The 20,501-nt window shown below is 57.3% G+C and overlaps 2 protein-coding genes across 11 annotated transcripts in view; both read left to right on the top strand.

Annotated features, from left to right (window-relative positions):
- Positions 1-16,165, top strand: part of KIAA0232 (KIAA0232 ortholog) — a 99,889-nt gene extending 83,724 nt beyond the window's left edge. For 4 of the 10 annotated variants that reach the window (XM_047090844.1, XM_047090843.1, XM_047090845.1 and 1 more), the window contains one exon: positions 1,866-4,369. In XM_047090844.1, coding sequence (XP_046946800.1) covers positions 1,866-2,045 — 180 coding nt within the window. In that variant the 3' untranslated portion in view covers positions 2,046-4,369. Of the gene's footprint in view, positions 1-1,865; positions 4,370-12,572; positions 13,776-13,928; positions 14,652-16,054 lie in introns of those variants that run through there. The other 6 variants (XR_006964267.1, XR_006964268.1, XR_006964270.1 and 3 more) reach the window with 6 other exon arrangements.
- Positions 16,166-19,481: 3,316 nt separating this feature from the next.
- Positions 19,482-20,501, top strand: part of TBC1D14 (TBC1 domain family member 14) — a 111,915-nt gene continuing 110,895 nt past the window's right edge. The window contains exon 1 of the mRNA XM_047091799.1: positions 19,482-19,590. The gene's annotated coding sequence lies outside the window, so the exon portion shown is untranslated. The remainder of the gene's footprint in view (positions 19,591-20,501) is intronic.

The following is a 20,501-nucleotide window of genomic DNA, read 5'->3' as shown; positions in this document are numbered from 1 at the left end:
CCTGGGAGCTCCCGCCCGCCCGCCCACTGTCCCGGGTCACCCAACTCTGTGGGTGTGACCTTCCTCCTCCCCGTGGCCCTCAGCCCACGTCTGCATCGCCTCCCTCCTCGTCTGCTTACCTCCAAGGCTTCCCACAGCCCCTCCTTCGCTCCCCCAGCCTGTCCTTCCCAGCGCCGCCCCGGGCATTTCTGCCCACCAGTTGGTGGACCTGTCGCTCCCCAACGAGCCCTTGGGTGGGCACCACCACAGAGCCCTCGAGCTGGCCTCCGTGGCCGGACTCTGCCTTCCTGTCCCCTCCACACGCCCAGTGCGGCGCTCTGGTCTCAGCCCCGGCACCGGGCCGCGTCGGGTTTCTACGAGCTCCCGGCAGGCAGGCCGATGAACCGAAGGAAACGTGTCTGTCTTCTCCGTGTCAGCTCAGGTCCTGCGAGGACTTTCCCCCAAATCACCCACAGGCCTGTGGGCCTCCCCCCACCAGCCTGTCCCACCTCAGCGAATGGCGCCCTGCCGCACCCAAGCTCAGCCGCCGCTGTCCGACCTCTGTCACCTGCACACGCCGTCCCGCCCCACCCGTCAGCTGTTGCACCTCTTTCCGCCTCGTCACCCGTGCCCCGTCTGGGTCGGGTGTCCCCTCGCTGGCCCTCGCGATGCCCGACCGGTGCCGCCACTGTGCTGTTCCGCACAGACTGGGGACCGCGTGTCTGGCCGCAAGTGCAGACCTGAGCCGTAGCCTCTGCTGGGACTCTGCGACTCACGCTCCTAACAACGGTGGCCTCTTGTCACTGCGCTCTGCCCTCGTGTGCCTCTGGCCTCGCACCCTCCCTTCTCCCTCCTTCCGCGCAGCTGTCTTTCTGCTTCCGCCTCAGGGGCCCAACCAGGGGTGGCGCTGCCCAACTGGAAATGGGGGTGTCATAAGTATGACCGGGGGGCTGCTAGTTCCCGTGGCCGGGGGGAGGGGGTGCCGCTGGTTGCCGTGACGGGGCGAGCTGGTTGCTATGGGGGTGGGGACGTTGCTAATTAAGGTGACCCGGGGGGGGGGGGAAGCGGCCGGTGGGGGTTGGCACATTGCCGGCTACTGTTGGGGGAGGGAAGGAGGCCTTGGTAGTCGCCTCGGGGGTCAGGGACCATCGCTAGTTGCTGTGGAGGGAGGGTGCTGTTGCTGATCACTCTGCCTGAGTTGGGGGTGGGCACTGGTCGTTCCTGTGACTAGGGAAGGGCTGCCATTTGCATTTAGTGTCCTGGGGGACAGAGGTGCTGATCACCTGGTGTGTGGGGGGGTGGGGGGACTGTCCCACACGACAGGGGGTTTGTAGGACTCCGTGTCTGAGGCCAGGCTCCCGGACAACCTCTGGCTCTTACTCCTACGGGGCTCACTTTTCCACCTTCAGCTGAGGACTCTTTGGAAGAGCTCTTTCCCTGCCCACCTGTCTGGAGTGTGTGTGTGTGTCCTTTCTCCCCTTCCCCGTTGGCCACGTCGCCTGGTTTGCACCGCAGCGTGTGGTTGCGTTGGTTGGTCTGCTTGCTGGGGGCTCTCCCCACGTGGCAGGGAGACACGGCAGGGCGGGGGTCCCCGCGCCCAGCCTCGTCCCCACCCGTGGTCGGCACTTAGACTGCTGTTTCTGGGCAGCCCTGACATACAGAACGTTTTGTCCCAGGGACCGAACATACCGAGTTAGGGTTCTGGACGCCTTACGGATCAGGAAGGAGAGGTGGTTTTGCTTTGAAGCAGCGAAACTTCATGGTGTGTAACTCTCCCCGAGAAAACCATGGACTTGTTACTTGATCTCTGTGTCAAGAGTATTTCGCGTAGCCCTTGTGAAAAAAACCTGGCTTTTGATCTGTTGAAACTGTTCCTTTCATCCCAGGTGTCTTCTGTTTATGAAGCAAGGTGTGCAGGAGAGAGAAATGCCGGAGCAAAACCCAACGGCTTCCACAGAAAGATCTCCTCCAGCGCCAGCTCCGGCTCGGAAGGCTCCGGCTCGGACGGTGGGGGCGAGTGGGCGGACCCTGGCGAAGAGGAGCTCTTTTCTCGAACTCATCTCTAAACCTGCAGCGTAGTGCAAATTAATTTTTGAAAACGATCTGTGATGGCAAATTACCCTTTTGTGAGGCCTGTTAATCTAAAACAACAACTTAGGGTTCTTCTTCAATTAACTGATTCAGATCAGTAATTATCTTTCTCTTCTTGCTTATTTTAGAGTTGAGGACAGCTATCCTGTTGAACTTTTTTTTTTTTTCCTCCAAGCTGTTAAATTCTTGGCTATTTGAAATAGACTAGATTGTGTTGTCAAATCCAGAATGGGTGTGCATGTGCTTGTCTAGGAGTAGCCCTGCGTTCCGCATCTTGACTGCAGCTACGGTCCTGCTGGCTGCAGCCCGGTCACTGTTACCCTAGCACCGCGGTGTCCGCAACCACTTCCGCTCTCCAGAGACTTGAGCTTTGGGACCTTTAGGCTTTGTTCTCTAAGAACTGGGACATAGACACCTACCCCTGCAATGGATCGGTGCCTTCCTGAAGGCAGGAGGGAAGCATGAGTGACTCATCCACGGTCTTCATTCAGTCAGATCTCATGTACATTTGAAGTAGGAACCGCAAGGGTGTGCTTTTAGAGACTTACACAATACTGTGTTTTCTATCTTAGGATTTTCCCCCTCAAGTATCATGGAAGATACTATGGTGTGTGATTTCTTGCTAGCTGAAGGAGCCAAGGCTTTGGGGTGTCGGGTGGCGTACGAGGCCCAGCGGGGTAGAGAGCGTACCCCCAGCCCGTTCTTACGTTGCAGTTACGTTTATGCCAAAACACCCCTTCCGGGTTGTTTGTGGTTTGGATCTTAGTTGCAAATTATGGTTTGCTGGTGACCTCCATTGACTCGAAGCCTCCAGAACTCTAAATGATAAACGTCTGACGTGCAGTAAAGGCCACCTCGTCACCCCGAAGAAACCTCGGCTGCTGCAGCTAGCTCCCGTTGTGGCTGTGATTTTAGTAGAGCTTAGATCTCATTTTGTGTTTGAGAGAACGTTCTGGGCAAGTTCTGTGTGGTGGGTTGGGGGCGGGGGGAGTAACAGTTTCTCCCATACCTGTGCGATTGCTTCATGGGACTCGCTTTCCGCTCTCGTGGGGACCCAGGGGTCAGTCCGTCTCACACCAGTCCCGTCCACTCATGATGGCCACTTCCTCGCGCTTTCACGCCGCCGGGCAGCAGGTGAAGCTGGGAGGAGCGGTGTTTGTAAAACCAGATTGTGTTTCCTTTTAAACTAACTCCTTACGAAAAAGACAAAACAAAACAACCTAATTTGTAGCATCAGTTTGGCATGTCTGTATCGTCAGGAATGGCAGAAAAGCGTGACACAGACGAGACCGCGTCACCACTGCCCTTGGCGGGCAGCACACGCGTGCGGTGACCGGCTGGGGGCGAAGTGGCCGAGGAATCCCTGATGTGCTTTGAGCACTGGGTGGTGTTGCCCTTCTCGTCGTTGATGACACGGGCGAGCGACCCCGAGGCTGTGGGGTCGTCCCGGTTGTGTGTGTCGTCGCTGTGAGAGACCTGATGGACGGTTGGCTCGGATCTCGCCACACGGCAGGGTTTGTTTTTATACAGCACATCTTTTGACACTTTAAAGTGGGTGTGTGTGCGTGTGTGTGCGTGTGCGCGCGCGTGTGTAAGGTTTACGTTGCTGTTATTTATTTACAGACTTTATAAGGTTTTATGTATTTTTCTTTCTTCCGGAGCTTCCTAAAAAGTGATTAGCATCTGCACTGAAATACAATTTAACAGCAAAGGCAAAAAAGAATTGGAAGTTGTAAATTCCTAAAATCACTACGGTGACGATCATTCTAGAAATCGTTGCTTAATGTAGCAGAGACCAAATAAATATATTTCAGACACAACCTTTAGCTCAGTTGATTTTGGACAGCTGCTTTTTATCAAGACAGGGCTCCAGGTGGCAAAGGTGCCGACTTCCCTTCGCACCGGTAGGAAGACCCTGCATCTTCCACGGGGGGGGGGGGGGGGGGGGGATGGGGTTGGATTATAAGTGGGCAGGGGGATTAACAGATTATGTATTTATTTGTTTTCATAGCTAAGTGGCTGAAGCCTGGAGGCTTTCAGCAGCAGAGTTGAAAGTGTGGTTTTTAGTTTTGTGAATGGATGATCACAAAGAAAAAGCATTTTTTAAAAAGTTGGCAAAACGCTGAAACGCACTGTGGTATGAAGCGCATTGCGTACCCGTAGCACTGAAGTACCCGTTTTCCATTCCTGGGCTGAGATTGTTTCCCCGTGGTTGTATTGTTCTGATTTCACGTACACCAGAGTAACTGATTTTTTGTTTTCTTGTGGAGTTAACACCAAATAAAAAATTTGAAAAACGGTTGGCTGTCTTCATTTATCACAGCAAAGGCTCTTTTCTGAAGAGCCGCGGCCTGTCTCAGCTCCATGCGGCGGGAGGTGGGAAGTGGCCGGTTCACCTCGTTCAGAAGGAGCTGATTTAGCTCTTACGGGCCTCGCTCAAAGTGTTGGCCTGCTGCTTTGCTGCAGAGGGAGGGGGGTGGTCTGCTGAGAAATGGGTCCATCCCTCCTCCCTCCCCCCCAACTACTACCTGAATCTTGCACAGAACACGGATTTCTGTCTGTAGCTGTAGACAAAACTTCGTCTTTTTGTTCCGGGGGGAGGGGGCGGGGAGTACATATAAACATCGATGTTTATCGTAGAAAAAGAAATCGGTGTATTTTTAAAAGTATAAGGGAAAACTCTACTTCCATCGCCGTGAGATGGTCGCTGCTAACATTTCTGCAAAAACACTTTTCTCGACGGCTGAATGTATATTTGAACATACAGAGAGAAGCTTATAGCACAAGGTGGAACTACACTGCCCCGTGACGTGGGAAATAGGTGTTCACTCAGATGTCTTTTCGTGGCAGGAATTGTAGACCTGTTTAGCTTTTTATAGCTGCGTTATTCCAGTCTGTAGATACAACACTTTCCTCATTGCTCAACATTTAAGAACGTTCCTTTTGGGGCGCCTGGGTGGCGCAGTCGGTTAAGCGTCCGACTTCAGCCAGGTCACGATCTCGCGGTCCGTGAGTTCGAGCCCCGCGTCGGGCTCTGGGCTGATGGCTCAGAGCCTGGAGCCTGTTTCCGATTCTGTGTCTCCCTCTCTCTCTGCCCCTCCCCTGTTCATGCTCTGTCTCTCTCTGTCCCAAAAATAAATAAACGTTGAAAAAAAAATTAAAAAAAAAAAAAAAAATTTATAAAAAAAGAACGTTCCTTTTATGTGTATTCCGTATCCTGAATAGCACTTCTGCGGACACCTTCAAACCCGTGTGCCCTTGTACACTCACTCCTGAAGGGAGACCCCCAGCCTGTGCAGCACCCGTGCCTGTCACAGCGTCCCCCGCCCCTTGTGCGTCCTGTTTCTCTCCACCTGTCGGCGGACACTCAGCTCGGGTTATTTGAGGCCAGTGCCTTTTCAGGTTGGCATTGTCTTTAATCTGGGGCGGAGGAGAATCATTTAAATTTTGTTTTATCCATTTTTTTATGGTTTCGGGGATGTGTAGGCATGTTTTTTAAATGCTTTCTTCACCTTTAAAAGAGTATAAAAATACGCTTCTGTGTTTTTCTAAAACCCATATACTTTATGTAGAATTGATTTTTTTTTTTTTTTTTTTTCCTTAAGTAAGCTTCATGCCCCGTGGTGGGGCTTGAACTCACGACCTGGACGGAGATCAAGAGTCGTGTGCTCTACCGACTGGCCTGGCCAGGCGCCCCTGTAGAGTTGATCCTTGAAGCGTGTGTATTTTATACCAGGAGCGAGGCTTAAGGATTCAGCCTCATTTTTTACCAGCTAGTTGGACGGCTGCCCCAACTCCTTTTGTTATAAAGCCCCTATCCCGTGCCCCCCCCCGCCCTGTGCCCCATATCTGAAGCGACCCCTGGATAAGGGCCCTCTTAATGTGGAAACCTAGATCCAACTGCTGGCTGTGTGACATTGGGTAAACTGATGCAAGTCAAATGCTTACAACAGGGTCTGCTGCCTAGTAAGCACTCTCAGTGTTAGCTTCTGACTGACCGGTCGCTGGGATTCAGGAGACCTCCAGGATCTACCTCTTTATTTATTTATTTTTAAGTTTTTAACATTTATTTTGAGAGGGAAAGTGAGCAGGGGGAGGGGCAGAGAGGGAGAGAGAGAATCCCAAGCAGGCTCCGCACCGTCAGCGTGAAGCCCGACGCGGGACTCAGACTCCCAAACCGTGAGATCGCGACCTGAGCCGAAACCAGGAGTCAGGCGCTTAACCGACTGAGCCCCCCCCCAGGCGCCCTCAGGATCTGTCTACCTTAATCATGACTGCAGGGGTGTGACCTGAGCCCGCACCGGTAGAGCAGCAGTGCCCACTCGGGCGGGGAGGTGGCGCGGAGAGCGAGCTCCCCGGAAGTGCCCGAGGCAGGAGTGGAGGATGTTAGCGCAGCCGGGAGGTCCCCTGTGCAGGTGCGCGGATCGTCCCCGGAAGCTGCGCCCCGTGGCCCGTGTACTTGCTTCCCGGGTGCCCGCACCTGCCAGCGTGGGGTGGGGGTGCCGGCTGGGCCTCTGCTCCTCGCGTGACCACCCGGAGCTTGGGCTCTGTCCCCGGGACTGTGACATCACAGCCGAGTGCTGCTCACACCCAGGGCGTAAAGCCCTCTCTCAAAGTACGCCAAGCGTTCAGCCGCTGCTCTTGCGATTGATGCTGCTGCTCCTGTCACCGCAGACGCCACCCCCGGCAGACTCCGGGCACGTGGGTACGTGGCCGTGCAGCGCCCGGTGGCCTGTGTCTGCCCGGCAGTCCAGGAACGGAAAGAAGGGCCCAGCCGGCGGGTGGATGGCATCATGGGCGGGCTCTGTTGCGGGCACAGAGGCCGGGAAGGGAGCTGCCGCGTCACAGCCGCCCCCAGCTTCCCGCCACCGGCCTTGCGTCACTGGTGTGGGAGAGACGCGGTCCGGAGCGGTCGCCCCACCCGACTGAACGAGCGGTGACTGGCGGGGATGCCACCGCCTCACACCGGGACGGTGTCCGCCTGCCTGTGGCCTTCTTCCAGGTGTCCTGCCCTGTTAGCCCCGCGAGGTGGGTGCGTTTGCCCCGTTTTACAGGCGGCAAAACCGAGGCACTCGCTAAGGTCTGGCACCCGCTGAAAGGTGGAGCCAAGATTCGAACTGCGTGTAAGTGGCGACCGTAACCGCGCGTCCCGTGGAGTCGGTTGTAAAGAGGAACTGGCACAGCCGGGCAGCGAGGACACAGTCCGCGAGGTGCGGTCCTGGAGCGGCCGCCCGGGAGGCTGTCGCACCCCTGTCAGTACCTCTCGGAAGGAGCTCCCATCCCCAGGCGGCCCCTTCCTTCCCCTGCTGCATCGATGGCGGGGGGAGCAAAGCCCCGGCCTCAGGGGTGAGGTCCCACTGTCCCCCCCTGCTCCGGGTGGTGTCCGGGCCGGGGGGCCCGTCAGAGCGGAGTCTGGGGTGAGGGGGCAGGCACGTGGGCGGCTGCAGCTGAGACGCGGGGCCACTTCATGGCACAGTCCGGGGAGTTCCATCTCTGCAGGCTTCTGTCCGGCTCCACACACCCCTGTGTCGTGGGCCAGTCAGCCCCACTTCCCCCGCCGACCCCCGGGCTCCTGCTCTGACCCGACCACTGCCTCAGCCAGAGCCCGTCCCCGGCGTCCGGGCCCTTCCCAGCCATCCAGGCCCGTCCCGTGCCGAGCTCGCAGTCTGCCGCAGGGTCTGGGGCCCGGGGCCCGCCTTCCCGCCCCTGTGGCCGCCCCTCCTCCACTGCCCCAGCCCCTCCTCAGACCCCCAGGCAGAGGGGAGACCCCCGTGGGAACCTGACCCACCGTGGGCCTGGCCTGGTGGGGGAGCCTGAGGCCGCTGGCCCAGCCAGGGGACGGCTTCTTCCTTTGCTGCCCTCTCTCTCTGCAGAAGAGGAAGGGGCATTGAAGGAGGCCTGGCCCGGGTGCCCTAAATCCCAGGCTCCACCCCACGGCTCCCCGGGGGTCATCGAGGGCCTCGGGCAAGTCCTGACCCCCTTCCGGGCTTGACTCCGGCCCCTCTCACAGGCCAGGGGCCCCAACTCCTGCTGGTCACAAATGTCAACCGTGTCCACCACATCCTCCTGCAAACGCACGCTGCCAGCCAGCGATAAAGGGCAGCCCGGTGCCCTGGCTCCCTGCTAGGCCACCTGACGCGCCTCCGCTCTCAGGCCTCGCTCCGGCCCAGTGATCACGGACCGGGGAAATGCTCAGAGACGTGCGGGACCCCCAACTGTCAGTGGCAGACCTGGCCCTTGGCTCCTCGCTGCCCTGCGCTCCTGATCTGGTCGCTACCCCCCCAACCCCCCACCTGCAAGGCCTCGATACCCCACCCTGGGGAGCCTGCAGGCACCTGGCAGCCGCCTCCCGGCCGACCCCCCCCCGCCCCCACAACCGCCCTTCACTGCATAAGGGCCTCATCAGGATGCCGGCCTGGTGGTCCTGGGCTCCTCCCCACCACCCCCCTCCAGTGTGCCCAGACGCCCACCCCCCACCTGCACCGCCCCTTCCTGAGCAGGGGGGAGGGGGAAGGAAGTGGAGAGACACTGATCTCTGGGTGACTTCCTCACGCTGAACCTGGGTCACCCCCACTCACGTACGCTTCTCCCAAACTGAGTGCCATCACGGGTGACATTGTTACCCGGACAAGGCTGGTGAGCCTTGGGGACCGCGAGTTGGGGTCTTTTGGGGGCCCGGGTGTCTTCATGTTGGCATTAAGCTGCTAATTGGGAAGAAACATTGATCTCTGGCCTTGGTCTCAAATAGGGTTTGGAAGCATTCATTTGTTCAACAGATCTGTATGAGGATCCTACTGTGCGCCAGGCCCTAAAGCTGGTGCCGGTAATACGTTTTATTTTTCTAAGTCCGTAAACCTCCTTCAGCCCTGGTTCTTTGGCGATAAAGGTCCTACAGCGTCCTCTCCATCTCTCCTTCGTAACCTTCAGAGGGTCTGTCCAGCCCACCCGAGCCACGACCATTCCTAAAGGGGTTTGAGGGCAGGGGTGAGGACCCCTCCAAGTCCCGGGAGCCCTCTACATCAGAAGGCTCTTCCTTATCTTACCCCTGAATTTCCCTGCCTGGCAGCCCGTCTGGGGCCACGGGAAGTCCCGCGGTGAGGCTGATGGTGAGGCCCAGCTCGGCCCCGACCGGCCGGGCGGCCTCGCCAAGGTCATGTGGCATCTCCGGGCAGGGGACGGGGAGGAGGGAGGCACGACCGCTGATTCTACACACTCGGAGGGAGCGTGGCCCTTCCTCCAGAGTGAGTTACCCGTTTCATCTGGAGAGGCTCTGTCTCCGGCCATCACTGTCCAGATGGGCAGCTGACAGAGTGGTTTCCTTCTTGGCAGCGTCTGGCTTTCCGGCTTTGGCCACCGATCGAGGAAAGCAGGGGAAACCGCTGCCCGGGCACAGCCTCCCTGGGCCTAGGAAACCGGATGGAGTGTGCAGTGAGGAACCTCCACCCTCCCTTCCCAGGGCCAACCGCCTCCAGCCATTAGTCCTAACTCGAGCCATGTGGCCCTTGGCAAGCCATTCACACTCTCCAGCCTCAGTTTCCTCCTCTGTAACACCAGAAAGGGGAGACCTATGCCAGGTTTAGAGGAAAGCACGTATAGGTGCTGAGAAGGTGCGATTTCCCCTCTAGTGGCCACCAGAGTCAACTGGTCAAACCACACCAGCATCTCTGTGAGTGGATGGGAGTCCGCCCGGCAGCGTCCAGGTGGGGATGGCGGGGGTGGGGACGGTGATTCGGGAAGAGACGGAGGTGGGGAGGTGGGAGAGGTGGGGAGGTGGGAGGGGTCAGTCTGTGAGGGGCCTTGAATGCCTCTTGGGAAGGGTTCATCCTAGAGGTCACAGGGAGCATGAAGGGGTGTGAACAGGGGCACCATTTCGTTCTGGGCGGAACAGTGGTCTCCGAGGTTGGATGGGGATTCTTTTATTTTATTTTTTAAGAGCATTTTTGTTTTTATATAATTTTTAAATTTTATTTAAATCCAAGCTAGGTTAACATACAGTGTAACAATGGTTTCAGGTGTAAAACTGAGTGATTCATCACTTACATATCAAACCCAGCATTCATCACAGGTGCCCTCCCCCCTTAATGCCCATCACCCGTTTAGCCCATCCCCCCACCTATGGATAGAGATTTTAGAATCAGCTGACACGAAAGAATCTTCTAGAACTTTTGCAGCTTTTAAAAGAGGCTCGCGGTGGCATTTCCTCCCTTTCCTACAGTCGGGCGAGCTCAGGAGACTCCTGTGAATGGAGCTCTGGGCAGGTGAACCTGTCTGGGCTTAGCCTGGTGCCATGGCTGACCTACGGGGTCTCACACAGTCCGTGTCCCTGTTCTGACCCGACTCCTCGTCTGGAGAAAATCATTCAGAGATCATCCAGCCCACCTCCAGCGTAGCAGTGAGTTTGGCTATTTGGTCCTGGATGGAAAAGCCCTTTGTAAACTGTGTGTGAGGGAGCATTAAAGTCATAACTGCATTACGCTAAAAATAACAGGTCTCCCCATATTCTGCAGCCCTCGTGGTTAGACCAAGATGATGCTAACCCGTCAGGTGGTGACACTGACAACATGGGGACCCGCTAGTCCAAGGTGACATCACTCAAAGTGAGGCGAGCCGCTGACTCCTCATGGGACATATAGGAAGTACACATTTGGGCTCTCGGAGTGACCCCGAGACGGGTCCCTGCTTCTGTCCCCAAATCAGAGCTTCCCAAGGGACCCGTTTCAGAGGACTTGGCCAAATGTCCTCTGGGGGCAAAATCGCCCTCGGCTGAGAACCACTGCTTGAGATGAAAGTCTAAGTTTGTAGGAAATGGTGGGGGGAGAGGAGCTTGCTAAATGCCACCACCAGGCGAATCCACAATGTGGAAAATTCCACAAGATACGCGATCCAGTGTCACCAACAAATATATGGCACAGGAGAAACAAAGGAGGAACTATTTATTTGTCTTTTCAAATTTTTGTTTAAATTCTAGTTAGTTAACATAGAGTGCAATGATTGGTTTCAGGAATAGAATCTAGTGATTCATCACAAGTGCCCTCCTTAATGCCCATCACCCATCACCCATCTCTCTCTCTGCCCCTCCCTTGCTTGCTTTCTATCTCTCTCTCAAAATAAATAAAAATAAACTTAAAAAAAAATGAATAGATTCTTCTGAAAAAAGAGAGACTCCTATAGTTTCCCTCTCTTCTGTTCCCACCCGTCCCCTATGTTCCTCTGTTTTGTTTCTTAGATTCCATGTAGGAAAGTAATCATACGGTATTTGTCTTTCTCTGACTTATTTTGCGTAGTGGAATACACTCTAGAACCATCCATGTCGTGGCGAATGGCAACATTTCATTCTTTTTTTTTTTTTTTAATTTTTTTTTTCCACGTTTATTTATTTTTGGGACAGAGAGAGACAGAGCATGAACGGGGGAGGGGCAGAGAGAGAGGGAGACACAGAATCGGAAACAGGCTCCAGGCTCTGAGCCATCAGCCCAGAGCCCGACGCGGGGCTCGAACTCACGGACCGTGAGATCGTGACCTGGCTGAAGTCGGACGCTTAACCGACTGCGCCACCCAGGCGCCCCGACATTTCATTCTTGATACGACTGGTAGTGCACTTGCTCGTCTTAGGGTAGTTCTATTTTCAACTTGCTGAGGGATCTCCACACCGCTCTCCAGAGTGGCTGGACCAGTTTGCACTCCCACCGATGGCGCAAGAGGGTTCCCCTCTCTCCGCTTCCTCGCCAACATCTGTTGTTGCCTGAGTTGTTCATGTTAGCCATTCTGACAGGTGCGAGGTGGTATCTCATGGTGGTTTTGATTTCTCTTTCCCTGATGATGAGTGACGTGGAGCATCTTTTCATGTGTCTGTTGGCCATCTGGATGTCTTCTTTGGAGCAGTGTCTGTTCATGTCTTTTGCCCATTTCTTCACTGGATTATTATTTTTTTTGGGGGGGGGTGTTGAGTTTGATAAGTTCTTTATAGTCGGTTAACCCTTTATCCAATATGTCATTTGCAAATATCTTCTTCCCTTCCATCAGCTGCCTTTTAGTGTTGTTGCTTGTTTCTTTCTCTCTGCAGAAGCTTTTTATCTTGATGAGGTCCCAAGAGTTCATTTTTGCTTTTGTTTCAAAGGGGGAACTATTTTTTTTTTAATTTTTTAATGTTTATTTATTTTATGAGAGAGAGAGAGACACATGAGCAGGGGAGGGGCAGAGAGAGAGGGAGACACAATCCGAAGCAGGCTCCAGGCTCCCAGCTGTCAGCACAGAGCCCGACTCGGGGCTCAAACTCACAGACGGTGAAATCATGACCTGAGCCGAAGTCAGACGCTTAACCGGCTGAGCCCCCCAGGCGCCCCATCAAAGGGGGAACTATTTAGATTTAAAGGGATGTGGGAGATCTATGTACCAAGTGCAGTTTGTTGCCTTTGAAACTTGATTTGGCTGCTATAAAAAGACATTTTTAAAGATAATTGGGACGTTGGGATACATTGAGGAACTCTTGTTAATTTTATCAGGTGTGCTGACAGTTTTGTGCCCACTTGAGCAGCACATCCACCGACACTGGGCGACACGGAGGAGACCAGCGTGGCCCGACACGGTCCGTATTTCTTCACCAGCCTCCACCATTCTCTGAAACAGGAATCGACACACAGAAGAAGGCCAAGAAAAAGACTGCTGCCGGGGATGTGCATAGACCAGGCTGTGACCTGAGATACACTTCAAAGTGCAGGGAAAATAGACCCCGTGTGTGGGGAGGGTCAGGGTTGAGCTGCGGGCCTGGGGCTTCACTGCACCGTGATCTCTCCTTGGTAGAGATTTGACACCTTCCACAATTACACTGGTTCTGAAGATGAAAACAAGTAAGTCAGAAGTGGGGAAAGTGAGGTTTTCGCTCAGCAGTGGAGCCTAACTCTGACGAGTCCAGGTGGGGTCAGAAGGGACCGTTGCCGGGCCACCTGGGTGGCTCAGGCGGTTAAGCGTCCGACTTCGAATGTCCCAGTTGGTGGGTTCGAGCCCCGCGTGGGGCTCTGGGCTGACACAGCTTGGGGCCTGGAGCCTGCAGACCCCTGCCTGCACTGGCGCCCCTCCCCTGGGTTCCTAGAGGCCCACGGACAGCAAGGCTTTCACGCCCTGTCTGCCCCAGGGAGGGGTCAGTGTCCGTGCCCCTACACGGGTGGCCCAAAGCCTTGCTGGGCTTCACTTCCCAGGGCCAGGCTGATGCGGGGCAGACAGAAGAGCCTTCCCACCCTTCAGACCTCGGGGCTCCCGCCAGATGTGTTAAACTCCCCTCCCCTCCCGCATCAGCACACCGGTGTAGTGAGCCGTTAGCCTGGGACGGCGCCCCGGGTCCTGGCTCTGAACCTGGGCCTCTTTTCTCACCCTCCGTGGTCTCCCCGCATAAGCCTCTGGAGGGGCTTGTGGGGGCCTCTTGCACTTGTACGTTTTCGGTTCAGACACCTGCTTGGAGCCCTGATGGGGAGCTGATTGCAGGCTGGCCGGCCTCTGTGTCCCCCAGAGTGTGGACCCGAGTCCATGCGCCCCGGAACCCGCCCCCTCACCTCCTCTGAGTGGTGCTGCGCGTGCCCCCTCCTACGCGCGGACCCCCACCTGCCCCTCCCTGATCCCTCTCGGCCCCCCGTCTCCCCAGGAGCCCTGTCTTCCCAAGTCCTCCCAAGAGCCCACGGATGTGGTGATCGACGGCCATCCCCACTTTACAGGTGAGCAAACCAAGACTCAGCGAGGGGTGAGTGTAGTGTGGGTGGGGTCTCACCCCCTGGGGCAGGAGGTTCAGATCCTGCCCGTGTACTTAGCTGCTGTGGGGCCTTGGCCTGGAAGGTTCCCCTGTCTGAGCCACCTTCTCTGTGACCCAGGCAGGTGCGGGGATGAAGAGAGCAGACACACGTGAGGTGCAGGGCTCAGTGGGGCTTTGCGGTCTGCCCTCCTCGGTGTGGGTCCCGGCTGCCTGCGAGGGACCGGAGGACTGTGCGGAGACCCTACAAGGCAACGGGGTATCTGGGAGGGCGGCCAGGAGCCCAACGGGGTGCGGTTGCTGGGGGACGGCGGCACCCAGGGTAACACTGGGAGTCACTCACTGGAGGGCCCGGGACCTAGAGCAAGAAGGGAGTCAGGGCTTCCGGGTAGAGGGCAGAGCCGGGGCAACAGCTCGGATGTGAGGACAACCCAGGTAGTCCGGGTTGAGTCTGGAGAGACCTCGGGCCCGGTGACGGAGCCTCACGGGTGGCCACGAGGGGTGGCCCACGGCGGATCATCACATGTGGGACGGAGCTGCCCCCTCTGCACCCTCCTCGTGCGCTCCCACGTGGGGCCTGACCCCACAGCTTCTAGATCAGGCTCTGCTTTCTGATGGTGGCAGTGGCAGGCGACTGAGTGATGCCTTTAAAAAACGAGGCTATTTGGAAAATTCCACTGTGGTATGCTGGAACGCGGATCTCCACCCCCAGGCACTTTCTGTTTCCTTCATACCCACAGCCTTAAAGGCCTCCAGTCCTGGGCACCTCTTAAGATTCAGGAAGCCAGAGGCCCCAGGGGGCCCCCGGGGGGCTCCCCCTCGCCCCAGCAAGGCCATGCATTCCGTAAGTTGGAAGGTCCATTGGTTTCATCGTAACTCACTTTTTCTCATCTATTATGTGGGGTGCTCTGGGAATGAGCGACCTTTGATGTGGGGCCAGATCCACCTGGGGTCAAGCGTTCCCAGTACAATGGGGCAACAGTACAGCCTCATAGGGTTGCTAGAATGGTTGGAGACGCTGTTGCAGAGCGTGGACCACGCAGGCCTCAGGCACGCGGCTCTGTTGCGTTGTCTGGCGGTGCACGGAGTCCCCAGCCTCTCGGAGCACGAGCCCGGGAATGGGGTTTGCCTCGTTTATCTCAGGGCTTCCGTACGAAGGGGCCCGGGCCGCACAGCCCTCATCCGAAGGTTGACTGTGCTTTTTCAAATCCACTGGTTCCCCATCAGTGAACATCTTAGTACGTCTTCGTTATAAACAGAGCACGTACTTGTCGGGAAATCTAACGGTTTCAAAGTGTGTAGGGACAGAAGATAATCATTTGTGTTCTGATACTCACGTCAGCGTTTCTTCCTGTTAATGCCTGTGGAATATTCCATACTCTTTGATTATACTGTAATGTTGTTTTAAATGTATTTTTGAGAGAGAGAGAGGAGCGTGGGCAGGTGAGGCGGAGAGAGAGGGAGACACAGAATCCAAAGCAGGGTCCAGGCTCTGAGCTGTCAGCACAGAACTTGACACGGGGCTTGAACCCACAGACCTCGAGATCATGACCTGAGCTGAAGTCAGACGCTTAACTGAGTGAGCCGCCCAGGCCCCTGGGGCAACTTTATCAGGGTAGCTCCTTTCAGGTGTGTTATTACACCAAAGAGATTCTATGTTATAATTTTTTTTTTTTTTGCTTTCTCCTTTGTTGGAGCCGTGCCTTCCCTTGTTCGTGACTGTGTTACTACCAGTTCTGCCTCCCTGCATTCACTGATTTTAATCTACTACTGGTAGGAAACAGGTCGCTGCGCCCGTTAAAACTGTGAGTGGGGCACCAGCTCGGTTGGTTAAGCGTCCCAGGCTCAGTTTCGGCTCAGGGCAGCATCTCACGGGGTTCATGAGATCGAGCCTCAAGTCCAGCTCTGTGGCTGGCGGTGCGGAGCCTGCTTGGGATTCTGTTTCCCGCTCTCTGCCCCTCCCCCGCTCTTTCTCGCTCTCTCGAAAAATAAACTTTAAAAAGCCAAAACAAAAAAAACAGTGGGTAGAGTACCGGTTGATGGCTCTGGGGTGAGGGCCTGAGGCCTGCTTCTCGCAGCAAAGTGCGGAGGCTCACGGTGGCTTCTCTGGTTCTGGCACTTTTCAGTCTCTGTCTCTGGTTTTCTTCTCTGGGCCTGAGGTTGTGGGAAGGCTGACCTCCGGCTCTCGGGGCTAGCCCCGTCTCCGTTTTCTGTTGTTGTTCTTTAATCATTTCGCTCGATTTCCAGAAGCAACAAGAGAACCCCAAATTCCAGGCACCGTTTCCAAGAAAACGAGCGCTCCCATGTCCGTGGTGAAGGAGGTTAACGCAACAAGGAATAAAGGCAGAAAGGACATGCTTTCTGGTGGATTTCTGAAAACGCGTGGCCAGGGGGATGCTCCTTTGAAATAAACCAAGCTGTTCAATCCGCCTCCACCTCGTGGGGACAGTCTGGCCCTGGTGGCTCTGAACCAGAGGCTGGGGTGGCGGAGGGTGGGCGGGAGGATGGCGAGCGGGCGAGAGCTTCTGCACAGCGGAAAACAAGCTTGGGGCTCCCGGCCGAGCAGCCTCACTGCCCAGCGCCCGTTTCCTTACCTGCAAAAGGCCAGTCACTGAGCCAGCTTGGTAGGCTGTGGGGCTCAACTGTGCTAATGGGGTGAACAGCCAGGAGGGCACAGAGCAGCTGGGATGGCACGGGCTACGGGGCCAGCCAGGGGCAACATTTATTCATCCATCAACAAATATTTATGGAGCTCACATTTGGGGGCTGAGGAAGAGTCTGAGAAAATGTGTGTTTGGGAGACTAGATCCCCCTCTCCTGAGAAGGGATGCAAAGGTGGTTTGGCAGGGCAGGAGACCTCTGGCCGCGTCCTGTGCCCACCTCCTACCCCACTTGCCCTCTGGGCCTCAGTTTCCCCTCTGAGGGATGGCCTTGAGGACCTGTCAGCGTCCTGACGCTGTGCTTATGTCCCTCTGGGGTCTGCATCTGGTCGGTTAATCATGTTCCCTACAAGGAGATGGGGCTGAATTTGGAGGTGACCTGTCTATCCGCCCCTTGAGACTGGGGATCGTGAGGGCAGGAACTGTGGGGTGTCAGTGGCTCTGGTGTGGCCAGAGCCCAGCATGGGGCTGGTATAGGGGTGGTTTCCATGGGTATCAGACACCTGCTCCTGCTTAGGAAGCCTTCCTGCCAGGGAGGCTCAGAGGTCAAGGCTTGAAGATGACCTTCCATGGGGTGGGGTCTCTGAGGACTCCCAGCACCCCTCCCCCCACCTTTGACCAACACACTTTCTGCGCATTATATTACTGGGGAGGTGCCAAGAGCTCCTCAAACATGCCAGAAACTGACAAAGCCAGACAATTTTTTACATTTAGCTGTCACTGCCATTTCCTTTGTCTCTAACCCTCACACAACTTGGGCGGTGAAGGTGCCGTGAGCCTTGTAGGTGGGGCAAGCTGGGGCGGGCGGGAAGGCTTCTGGGCACAGCCGGGGAGGGGTCGGCCAGTCCCAGGCCTGGAACTGAGCGGAGGGAGCTGACGGCCACCGCTCGATCCTCTGCAATGGCTTTGCGGCCCTCACGGGAACCACTGTAGTGAGCATCATTCTGGGAAATTCCGGGGTCCAGTCTGCACGGGGGAGCCTGGATGGCTTCACCAAGGCAGTCAGCAGTGAGGCGGCAGAGGTGGGACACCCTACATAATTGTGTCCGTATCACAGTTGGGGGCTGGGAGATGCTAGGGTTCCGGGAGGAGTGCGAACGCCCACGCAGCTTATCTAGTTCCTTGTGCTTTTAATTTTGTTAGACTCCCTGAGGGTGTCAATGACTGGCGCGGGGGGGCCCAGGGAGGGACTCTGGGCTTGGGCAGGGAGCTGGGGGTGGGCAGCAGGATGGGGGAAAGGGTGAGGAAAAGGCAGACAGAGGGCGCCAAAGGCAAGTCTGTGGGTCATAAATTTGTTTGGTTCTGGATTCAGAACAATGGTTCCTAGTCATTGTGGGGTTTTAAAACCCTAAGACTCAGAATGAGGGCTGGAAGGGATTTGGGGAGTTGCAAGGAACACTGTAAAAGCAGACGTTAATCCTGTTTATTAAATTGCTAATTAAGTCAGGTCAGAAGCAAGTCTGTACTTTCCTGTTAGTGGGGTTTTTTTGTTGTTGTTTCTTTAATAAGCTGGGGAAGGCATGTTGGGGTTTGAAGGAGACCTGGCATTATTTTTCCTTAATACCACCCAGAAATGTAGGCATTTGTAAAACTTCTATTATGCACCAAGCACTGTAAGAGGCCCCTCCTGCCATTGTAACTAACAGTTGCTGAGTTTTTAGACCTAGCACGCAGGCAGGAGAAACAAGCTAGGGGTTCCTTGGCCAACACTAATGACCACAGCTCCGGGCAAAGTAATCCTCCAATGCAGGCTTCCAGATGCTTTCCGTGAAGGAGAGATTACCCTTCCTGTCCCTGACCCTCTGCCAGTTCAAATCCTCCTTTAGATTTAGCTGATCGCCTGAGGTTTCCGCTCTGGTAATTCTGCCAGTGACAGCCCTCAGGGCTCCTGGGTCCCAGCCACTTAAGTCTGTCTTCTGCTCTCCGTGTCCCCAGAATATAACAATTCAACAAATATTTAAGTGCCCCAACTATGTGCCAGGCCCAGGGAATCCAGCAGTACACAGGATAAGCCCGCTTTGGCCCCGGGAGCCTAGATTCTGGAAGGGGGACGAGCCAGGATCAGTTAACCAGCTAAGGAGAGCGTTCTCATTCAGGGCTTTGCATGGTCCTGGAAGGCTGTCCGGGCCCAGCATCTGGCTTCTGACCTCTCTCCCTGCCTGTTCCTCCTGGGACCTGCAGCCTGCGACCTCCTCTCCCACTCTGTATGATCACAGACCCTGTCTCTGGAGTTTCTGCAATGCTGATGCCAAATAACGCACACACACGCCAGGCCAGCCGTTCCCAAACTATCTTGCCTCTGGAGACTGTGATTTAATCGGCGTGGGGCGCGGCACGGGCGTCGGAATTTTCAAAATCCTCAGGCGATACTAAGGCGCAGCCAAGTCTGGGAACAACGGCGCTAAGTACCGTGTCACAGCTCGACAAAGGAGAACTACCAGAAAAGCCCGTTTAACAGACCGAGAGACTAAGGCCAGGCCAGGATGACCGGGGCCTGGCCTGGGTCCGCCCGCCTCGCACACCTGCCCCAGGGCAGGGGAGCCCATCGATGCGCTCCGCCGCTCGGCTCCTCAGGCCTGGTCCCTGCCCGCTCGTGCCCCTTCCCCCTCCCGGCCGCTTCCCACTTCCAAGATGGCCGCGGGTGGAGCCGACCAGGTACGGAGGCCCCTGGCGGGTGTCCACCGGCGCTGTGCGGACACGAAGATCCTCTCGGGCCTCCCCTCGAGGCTCCGCTGGGCCCTCGGGAGAGAAAAGGGTCGGCGACGCCGCTCCGGGGCCCGCAGGGGGCGGGCGAGCGGCCGAGGAGTGGCAGCAGGTCGAGCGTCGAGCTCGAGGAGCGGCGGCGGCGCGGCGGGGGGCGGCAGCCGGGCGGAAGAGCGGCGGCGGCCGGCAGGGGGCGGGGCGAGGGCTCGCGGGGCGGAGCGGATCAGGGGGCGGAGCGGATCAGGGGGCGGGGCGAGGGCGCGCGCCGCTGTTGGCCCCGGGCAGCTCGCGCGCACCTGCCTGCCCGGCCCACAGCCTACCGCGCGCCCAGCGTCCTCGCCGCACAAGTCGCGGGTCCCGGGGGTCCTGGGCTGCGGGCCCGCGGTCCCCGGAGATGGCGTCGGAGCCGCGCTAACTCCGGTACTGAGGGCCTCCGGCGGGGGCCGCGCCGCGCGGGAGGGTGGGGGACGGGACGCGCGGGGCTGCTGCCACCTGCTGCTGCGTCGGCGGGAGCGGGAGGCGGGCCGGGCCCGGGCGCGCGGGTTCGGGTCCTGCACCGGCGGCCCCCTTGCCGCCTGGCCGCCGCCGCCCCCCGCACCGGGGGAGAGCGTGGGGCCCGGGCGACGTTGCGGGGCCCGGCGGCTCCCGGCTCGTCAGCCTCTCCGAGAGACGCGCGCGCGACACGCTCCTTTTCCGGAACTTGACGAAAAGTTTTGTCCTTCAGACGCGCGGGGCTCCCCGGGCCGGAGGGGAGCTGGCTTGGCGCGCGCATGCTGCCCTGCAGGGACCCCTCCACCTTGCGGGTCCCTGACCGCCGACCTCCAGGACCCTGTGCACCATCGGGGGGCCATCGACCCCCGGGAGACCCCTCCACTTCGGGACCCTCTCCACCTCGGGGCCTCCTAACCCCGGGTCCCCCTCCGCTTCGGGGTCCCCGACCCCTGTGCGCCCTCCACTTCGGGAACCACCGAAACCCGGGGCCCCTCCACCTGGGGGCCACTGGCGTCTGGGGGTCCCCCCCTCCCCCCGGCTCCTGGGACGGAGCTCCCGACCTCCTTCTTTTTCGGACCTGCTGTCGCTAGACCGCGGAACCCCCTCATCCTCAGACCCCCCCGTCCCTGTCCAGGAACTCCTTCGGCCTCAGAGACCCCCTTTCCTGGGCCACAGACTCCCTGTGTGCGGGAGACCCCGAGCCCCGGGCCCCTTCCCGGCCGAAGGGGCCGGAGCTGGTGTGGAGCTGGCGTTCGGGGCGCTCCGCAGGCGGCCCTCTCTGGGCGGGGAGCTGCGGTGAAGAAGCAGGGGTGAGGCCTTGAGGAGTTAGCTTCCGCAGG

The sequence above is a fragment of the Lynx rufus genome, unplaced genomic scaffold, assembly GCF_022079265.1.
Source record: "Lynx rufus isolate CCGP_SWC_20201006 ecotype Redwood Valley unplaced genomic scaffold, mLynRuf1.p SCAF_3, whole genome shotgun sequence".
Taxonomy (NCBI): Eukaryota; Metazoa; Chordata; class Mammalia; order Carnivora; family Felidae; genus Lynx; species Lynx rufus.
The sequence above is the reverse complement of the archived record's forward strand: the minus strand, read 5'-3'. Positions and strand labels throughout refer to the sequence as shown.